Source organism: Falco punctatus (genome assembly GCF_963210335.1).
Source record: "Falco punctatus genome assembly, chromosome: 1".
Classification (NCBI taxonomy): Eukaryota; Metazoa; Chordata; class Aves; order Falconiformes; family Falconidae; genus Falco; species Falco punctatus.
Window position 1 is genome coordinate 88,405,314 of NC_137580.1, and position 9,125 is coordinate 88,414,438.

At 51.4% G+C, this 9,125-nt stretch overlaps 1 protein-coding gene across 1 annotated transcript; it reads left to right on the top strand.

Annotated features, from left to right (window-relative positions):
• The first annotated feature begins 348 nt into the window (after positions 1-348).
• GSTT2B (glutathione S-transferase theta 2B) lies at positions 349-9,060 on the top strand. The gene is made up of 5 exons (XM_080391394.1): positions 349-512; positions 3,291-3,378; positions 4,079-4,229; positions 4,777-4,953; positions 5,512-9,060. Exons 1-5 carry the CDS (start codon positions 395-397, stop codon positions 5,716-5,718), a joined length of 741 nt encoding a protein of 246 aa, XP_080247520.1. The 5' UTR covers positions 349-394; the 3' UTR covers positions 5,719-9,060.
• Positions 9,061-9,125: the final 65 nt, after the last annotated feature.

Below are 9,125 nucleotides of genomic sequence, written 5' to 3' on the forward strand. Positions count from 1 at the left end.
TGTCGCTCGCTCCCAGGCAGTTTTTGCATAGTGCGGGGTGTTGGTGAGTGGAAAGTTCTTTTATGCAGGAGCTGTGAGCTGCCATGAGCAAAGCCAGGAACTCCTGGCTTTGGCTTTCCTTACCATTAGGTAATTAAGGGCAGTTATTAAGACAAGCCCGTGTTCAAATTAGGGGTGGCAGCACCTGGTTGGAACAGCGCCCGGAGGGGTGCCGTCACCCCGGGCAGCGCTGTGCGCCCCCCCCCCCCCAGGAGCAGGGCCACCCGCGCACGCCTGGCCGCAGCCGGTGGGGCGGGGGGCGGGCGGGGGCTGCGCGCTCCGCCCCCGCGGGAGGGCCCGGGCGGCTCCGCCTCGCCGGGTAGAGCCGGGCAGCCGGGCCGGGCCGGGCGGCGGGATGGGGATGAGGCTGGAGCTGTACCTGGACTTGCTCTCGCAGCCCTGCCGGGCGCTCTACATCTTCGCCCGCAGAAACAACATCCCCTTCGAGTTCAAGCAGGTGGAGCTGATGAAGGGTGAGCGGGGCCGGGGGGGGATACGGGCTGGTGGGGGGGGAGGTGGTCTTGGGCCGCCCTGCCGTGGCCCCCCGGGCTAGCGGGATGCCCAGCTGCTCGCCCCGCTGGGCCGGCCGTGTCCCCTGGCCCCGGGTGGGAGCGCGTTGCTCAGTCGGCCAGTCAGTGCGGGGTGCTGGGGGGGGCGGCCCGCCGGCTGCGGGGGCTCCCGCCTCAAGGCAAAACCAAGATGTAGTTTCTAAAAACCCGGGTTGTGAAGTGACGGCCTCGTGCCTGCGCTCCTGTGGGACAAACGCGACTCCGCGAAGGTGTGCGGGGTCTTTGAGACTGGCCCCACCCCGGCAGCAAATGGCTCTTGGAGGCAAGGCTCGCGCTGCTAAGAGCAGCACCCAAGGGTGTGCGGGGTCTGAGGCCATTCCCCATGCGGGTGGCAAACAACAAGCGACACAGATGGGACGTTCACATCTGGGCGAGGGCAGCCGAGCTGTGTGCTTTGTGCTCTGTAATTCAACTTCCTTAGAAAACTTTGCGCGCTGATAAGCAGTGGCGGCGGCTGCGGTAGCTTTCCTCCTCCTCATAGCAGCAACAGCCCCTGGGGAAGGGTCCTCATGCAGAGAGCACTGCTGTCCACCCGTGTGCCGGTAGGGCAGGACAGCCACCACACCACGGGGGGTTCCACCAGGCCAAGCTGGTTGTGGCTGGGGGGTGTTGGGAGGGTTGGGGACACACTTGCAAAGACAGCAAAGGCAGTGGAGTGAGACATAACAGCCACCGGGGAGCTGAACTCTGCAAAATGAAGAAGAAAAGGTGGGTTAGTTTCTATTAAAACCAACTGTTACTCGGTAGGAGCCTGCCCAAGAGGTAGAGTGTATTTCCACTAAAGGATGCCCAAAGATCTGTATCTTCTTTCTTTGTAACTGAAGCTGGTAAAATCTAACCTTCAACCTCCCCAGAGCTCTGCTGGATTTGAAATTAAGGTAATGTCTTGGGCATAAAAATGCTGTTGTAAGTAATGCTTAAAAGCAATGAAAGATGAGAAGGCTTCTGGGGTTAAAATTGATAAAGGAACAAAAGAGGCTCCAGCTTGTGACTCAAAGAAACCTCAGGCGTGTTGTGGTTTAGTCTCTGGGTGTTCCCCTGCACACCCTGTGCCTTGATTGCACCTTACTATGGCTTTCCCCCAGCCTAGCTCGTAAGAAACAATTTTGCTATTGTTTGTAGCTGGGGGCAGGCTCATCTAACATCCTTCCCTTTCTTTTCCCTTAAATAAATTGCTGTGAGGAGACACTGGTGCAAAGGAGAGGAGACTGGCAGGCAAGCAATGAGAGCATCAAGGAGAATGGAACAACTGAAATGCATGTATTGGGAAACTGAGAGGAAGGAAAGTGAATTAAATCAGTTTCCCAGTGCTCCGTGCCCTGAGGGATCAGTGCTTGATCTTGGTCTAGGATTTAAGATGGGTCATTTGGCTTACAGGAATGCTAGAGGTGCATCTCATTCCTGCAGCTAGAGGTGCATCTCATTCCTGCAGCGTGCACACATCCCGTGCCATGGGGAAGCACTCCTGGTATCTGCAGCTGAGTTGACCTGGCATCCAGCTGCTCAGCACACGGGTATGGGCGTACCAGCCCTGAATGAGCGCTCGCTCGAGGATGTGGTCTGGGTGGCCTCGCTGCACTGGTACCCATCACCACACAGTACATGAGGACCAGGTAAGGGAACGTGTACTCAGGTTTGAACCTGTGGGTTAAACGTGTCCCCCCAGGAAAGCTCTTGGCCCCCCAGCAGGGTAGGTCTCAAGGAAATGGGAGAAAGAGTGAGAGTGGATAGAAATTACACAACGCTCCGGGTACACCTGAGGACCTGGAATCTGCACACTGCGTGCAGGAAATCCCAATCTTTTTGAAAGGAAGTGGGATAGACAGGCCGTGAGCCAGCTGACAGGGGAATAGTCACAAACCAGGTTTGCCAAGTACTGGGAGAACTAAAACCCCTCCCAGAGCACCTCCTCTGGCACAGAGATTCCCAGGTGACTCACATAGCAGGACATGGAGAAGCCTGAATACAGAGGTACATAGGTGTGACTGCAGCCAGCGGCTGGGAAAGCCTGGCACAAATGAGTCACACAAAACAAGGTTTCTGGGACTCGGTTCAAATGTAATGGAGCACGTTGAGACCTCAGGTGAACAAAGCACCTTCTCCTGTCAGATTCACTGCCTGCCTTTCAGGGGGGACCTATAAGATAGCTTAAAAGCAAACTCAAATCCATATATGCTCTGGTAAAGGATACGCAAAACGCAGAGAGGAAGCTGATTGATAGATCTGTAATGAAGTACCCATGGCTTACCTTCCAGAAAAAAAGAAAAAAAACATCTGCTTTCTCACTCTGTGGTTCACATCTCTGATACTGAGATCCCTTTCCTCCAGGGTGCTTGGTGTTCACTCTGGGTTTGTGCAGGACTGGTACCTCCAGGCACAAACTTCGCACTGATAGAGCCCTGAGTTGACAAGCACTGTTGGTATGAAAGGACTCTTAACCATTCTGACCTCTGTGGAGCCCTGGTTCTGGTATGCTGGCAATTAGCAAGTAAGCTGACATCATAGGGCAAACTCCCTATTCACCCTGTGGCACTTTTTGACTGCTTAAAACTTAAACAAGAATACATTTTCACAACCAAAGCCAGGAACTCAAGGCCAGATGGTCCCCAGAGACCCCTTGGATGTTTGCAGACAGGTCCCGAGTATCCTTTGCCAGGTAAAATTTCTCGTTTCCCTCCCCAGGGCAGCACAGGACAGAGGAGTTCCGGAAGGTGAATGCCCTGATGAAGGTGCCTGCTCTAAGGGATGGTTCTTTCACCTTAGCAGAGAGGTGAGGCTCGAATAAGCTCAGACCCCTACTTGCAATATTGTCTATCCTAATGCTTGGATTCTGCCAGTGCACTGTCAGCCTCTACTGGGACTCCCAGTAGAGACCGACAGTGACTCCGGTCCAGGCAGTTGTTTGCCTCCTTCCTATCTGTTCCACTTGAACATGAAATAAACCTGTGTTTCAAGAGAAGCTTTCTCATGTAAGTGGCTTGAAGAGCATTGATAGTGGAAAAATGCTGCTCGGAGCTAGCTTGCATGAAGGCAGTGTTTCTGAGCTTAAATACCTGTCCCTGTGTCCTCCTGCTCCCTGCCTTCAGCTGGAGGTCAGTGCAGTAAACCCGGCATAAGGCACCCGCTGCTGGCTGGTCAGGCAATGCAAGGCTCAGATTTGGTATAAACTCATTCTGTGGCTCATATTTGCTCAAAAACATTGATGGAGTAGCTGTACCAGCAGGCCACGTCTGTCTCACTGGGCTGATGTATCATATAATTGCTGTCCATGAGCAGCTGGTCAAGCCAGCACAAACTATCTCATATCTCACTCTGTGCCTTGCTGGCAGTTGTGTCCTGTGCTTCTGCCTGGCTCAGACCAGGGCTGTATTGTTGCTGGTCCAGCAGTGCAAAAGCTGGGGGAAGAAGAAAGGACACAGTGCTTTAATCTCAGATTATCAGCTCACTGGCCTGTCTTGCTCTCTGGGCAGCATTGCAATCCTCCTGTACCTGGTGCGGAAATTCAAGACTCCTGATCACTGGTACCCTTCTGACCTGCAGAAAAGGGCTAGGGTTGATGAGTACCTGTCGTGGCAGCACGTCAACATTCGTGGGAAGGGGAGCAAGCTGTTCTTAACAAAGGTAAGACCATTATATACCAAAAACCAAGTGCAAAGAGATGTGAGTGCAACAGCCCTCCCATGTGCAGGGCCTTTCTGAGCAAATGTACAAGCCAGGTGACAGACAGGAGCAAAACTAGGTCTGGAATTGACTCAGCTGAGCCTAACTGAAGTGGCCGAATCCTTCACGCTGCAGCCACAGCTCTGTGAGGTCCAGAGCCATCCCGCCCTGCGTGAGCAGCTGTCACCAGACACGGCTGCTGCCTGCTGCCCAGCTTCACGGAAAGAACGAGCCTCTCCCTGGAAAACAAAGTGCAGTTGCTTGCAGATGATGCAGCGTTCCTTTGAGAAGAGACTCTCGTGGTTGAAATTTCAGACTTTCTAGGGAGGAGGCAAGGACAGGCAGGAAGCAATGGCTGACATTAATGGTACTCCATCAAAGGAGGTTAGCAGTACCAGTTCTCCTCGAGCATGGCTGGTGAGGTGTCCTCAGAAGGTGGCAGCAAGAGGGTGTGGACTAAGTTTAGAGGAAAACATGTAAAAAGCAATGTGTTTCTCCTCCCTGCCAGGTGCTACTGCCTATGCTCACAGGCCAGCCGCTTTCTCCAGAGAAACTGGAAGCAGTTACTGAAGAGCTGAATGTTGTCCTGAAGCAGTTTGAGGAGAAGTTCTTGCAGGACAAGCCCTTCATCGCAGGCAGTGAGATCTCCCTGGCAGACCTTGTAGCACTGGTGGAGCTCATGCAGGTGAGCATCAACCCCAACGATGCCACTGGATATGGAAGCTGGGTGGTGGGCAGGCCAGGCCAAGCTATGGCTGCAGCACCAGCACCACCTCCTCAAGGGCAGATGTCTCTCTTTGCAGTTAACTCTTTAGTGGAGTTAGATCTTGTTCCTTTTTGAACCATAATTAAGTTTGCCAGGGAACACCTACTTTAATGAAACCAGTTCTCTCTGTAAAGTATGGACAAAATTCCTCAGAAAAAGAAGAGAAATTACAAACCGGGCAGGGCAAGTACAGATATTTGGGAGAGACGTGTTGATGTGCATGGAGCTCTGTGTTCCTCATTAGGCAGTTCTTGGTCAGCTGTGGCAGGGCTCTTTCGCTGCACGTCCCGGGGGACAGCAGCTGCTGTGGATGACACCACTTGCTTCCTATGAGCCAAGAACAAGAGCTGAACTCCACCTAACGTGACGACTGGCTGCTGCCTTGAGCCAAAAGCATATCTATGCTTCGTTCTTGTCCCATCCCTGGTAAATGTGTTGTTTGACTCACGCCTGGGTTCTCTTGCTCTCTCTCTGCAGCCTGTAGGTGCTGGCTACGACCTCTTTGAGGAGAGGCCGAAGTTAGCAGCGTGGTACAGGCGGGTGGAAGAAGCAGTGGGGAAGCAGCTCTTCCAGGAAGCCCATGAAGGGATCTTGAACGCCAAGAACTTGACCGCTGATAAGATTGCACCTGAACTGCTGGAGCATTTCAAGCACCAGCTCCTAAAGCAGGCCAGCCAGAATTAGGGGGTTATGCTCTAGGTAAAAATCAATTATTTTGTGCAGGCTTATTGTAGTATTTCAGCATTTCTTCTAAAAATCATACAGAAACAGCATTCCACAAAATGCACTTCAGTCACAGCCTTTCTGCAACTTAGAAGGGAAGAAAACTACATCTTAGACTGCAGTGAGCTGCTTTCCCCTCTTATCCACTACAGGCATATAAGCTGTAGACGTATAGGCTTTCTTTTGTGCTCCAACACCACTGGATCTGCTTGAGGACAGAGACGATTCCGTCCATGTGGGAACTGGGGCCAGTCAGAACCGCCCTTTCCATCCCTTTTTGAGTTTTACAGGTCGCAGCACTATAGAAAGAGCAAAGGTTTCCTGAGGGTATGGCAGAACAGATCTGTCGGAAACAAGGAAAAATCACTGTAGCAAATGGGCTTCACTTGGCAACACGCTCTGTAGGAAAATTTTTGCTCTTTAGTGAAAAGGCAGGTCAGGACCCAGCCCTTGGTGGGGACCCTGCCAGGGTTCCTAGAGCACCTGGCCACTGGAGGCTGCTGCCTCACTTGTGGTAGCAAAGGGACACAGCACCTAGGGGCAGAGGGGCTGCGCAGGTACACAGGTGAGCCCTCCACCTTCTGGGAAAGACTCTGAATAAAGATCCTCAACCATAGACCCGTGCCTTGCTTCACAAAGAACAGGCTGCACAGTTGAGAAAAGCTGCTGCCGGCTACAGGGTCCCCCGCTGCAAACCATATCGGTGCTCCGTCCTTTCCCCAGAGTGGCTTTGCCAGCTCCAGGGAATCCAGTTAAGCCGGGCTCTCTCCACTGGTGAGTGCAGCGTTAGTGGCCAGCCGGAGCAGAGTGCACGGTATATGTGACTGAGTAATGCTCCAAATAGTTAATGTTCCACTACTCTCCTGTCACGTCAGATTATCCAGTGAAGTTAATGGTTACATTTGCCGCATGTGGTAGCTTTGTTTGGATTTGTAATCAGGATTTGGAAGGAAGCAGCTGCAGAGTCATCCTCCACACCTGTGCTATACCCTTCACACCTCCCTCCTGTGTCCCTTTGTACCCTTCCTGTCCTCCTGTCTCTGTGACCTTCCATTTCCAGGTATGAGCCATGAGGAGGGTTCCGGTTTGCAGAACTGGGTTTTTCCTTCCTTGTTAAGTTCTGGTTGTATCTGGAAGTCTGTCTCTGCTGGCTGGTTACGGCATCCACAGAGGTGGCTGCATAGTACGCTCGGTGTGAGATGTCAGTCATCTTAGTGCAAGCCAAGTTAGTACAGTGCTCAGAAAAGGTGAAAGCAGCTGCTCAAACCAGTCTCACAAAGCCTTTCAACTGGACCTACTGGTTTGGGGGAGTGAGCCAACTGCCTCTTCTGTGTTTGTTTCCTGAGTAAACTTGCCCTTTAGTTCAAAAGGGCACTGTGAACCACGGCTTGCGACACATGTCCCTGCAGGCTGAGCTAAAGCAGCCAAGCAGGCCAGTCCCTTCTACTTTCCGTTCTTCCAAACTGCAGGAAATCCTCAATGTCAGCGGTGAAAAAGCAGATTTGCCCCAAAAGTCTTTCAGTTTCAGTGCTGACGCAGGCAAGGGTATTTGTCATCTTACCTGATTTTTTTATTGGCAAGTTTGTTGAGGAGAGCCTATTGCCCTCCAGTTGGCAAAGTCGGTGACAGCAGCTTTCTTCTCACCCTGAGAGTGCTTGCATGGTTGGTGCCCGAGCAGCAACCTCTGCTGGCACTACCCCGCTGCCCTGCCGTAGCAGCTTGCCTGCAGTGCTAAGCCTAAAGAAAACGGCCTGTTGACGTGATTCCGCCCACCACTTCCCTTCCTCTATAACCTGCAGCTTACCGCAGCCACCAGCTGGGCTTCTGCACACAGCTGAATGAAAGAGGTCCATCTCCGCTACCTTACCAAAGCTGCCTGGCCTCACTGCACTCTCTCCTGTCAGCATCTTGGTACTTTGCCTAACTTTTGAATTCCTGACCTCCAACTTTTCCCTTTCTTGTAGAAAGCAAATTTCCTACCAGCACAATAAATGCCTCACACAGCTTCTGTTCAAATAGAAGCAGAGCAGAGAAATAATCAAAGTCAGAAGCCTAATTTAGAAAGTGCTAATTTTGACAGACTTCAAACTGGACTCGGTAGCAGAGCCGTTCTTGATACACATCTCCCTGCAGAATCTCAAGATAGGGCTGCTGTGTGTGCAAAACCATTGCGTAAGCCAAAGCAAATAAAGTGTCTTTTTTTTTTTTTCTTGTTTGTGATACTTGCAGCACAAGAGCTCCATGTAAGACAGCCTTGAGTCAGTTTTCTGCTTGTTTGAATAAGGCACAAATTTCTTAAACGTCACCCCTTGTGTGCTCTTGCAAGGATGGCTGCCTTCAAACACAAGTTGGGGCTATGTTCAGAGCTCCTTGGCTGGTGCTCTTCTGCTGCTGGTGTCAGAAAGGGTAAACGTACTCTCCTCACTCCAGCATGGTCGTGGTGACAGGAAGAGATTTTAAATTGGTTTCCCCATAGTTTTCTCTGTCTGCTCTAAGCCCATCGGAACCATAGGTTCACCCTCCCAATGCAGCTGGGTGCAGTGATCGGTGGCATTTTGGGTCCTTCTGTGCATACAGGACAAAGCACCTCCCCAGAGTAACTCCCTCAATGGCACAGTTGTACAACAAATAAATCTGCCTTGCTTGTTTTTTTGCTCTAAATTGTGGCGATAAGGCATGTTGTCCTTGTACTTTGCCTTTTGCTGTCCCTCTACCTCCCTCACTTTGTTCATTTATGTCATTGGGTATCAGGAAAAAATTCTTCACCAAAAGGGATGTCAAGCTCTGGAACAGGCTGCCCAGGGAAGCAGTTGAGTCACCATCCCTGGAGGCATTTGAAAGACATGTAGATGTGGCACTTGGGGACATGGTTTAGTGGTGGGCTTGGCAGTGCTGGGTTAATGGTTGGACTCAATGATCTTATGGGTCTTTCCCAACCTAAATGATTCTCTGATTTGATCTTGGCTGGTTTCATCTCCTAGACTGACAGCCCCAAGAGCTGCCTACCAAAACCCAACAGGTTGTGCAAGAGTTTTGCCTGCCTCAGCGCAAGGTCTGTTCGGTGCCCACTCCCCTTTCACCTGAATATGGAGAGGGGTGACACCTCCAGTGAGGGTTTATTGTGCTGTTCTGCTTCAGTTTCCTCAATTCTTGCCAGGGGCTGTTTGGAAATTGGTGAGAGCCTGTGATTTCTAGAATAAAATGAAGCTGGGATACAGAGGATGGGAGGAATGTTTAAAAAGCAGATACACATCCCGAGACTTTTTCTAAACAAATAAGAAATAAACTGCAAAACTTACTGCATTTTTTCTGTGTTTGTTCCTGTTTCCAAAATGCTGATAGAGAATGCAAAGGCAGGAAAAATGGCC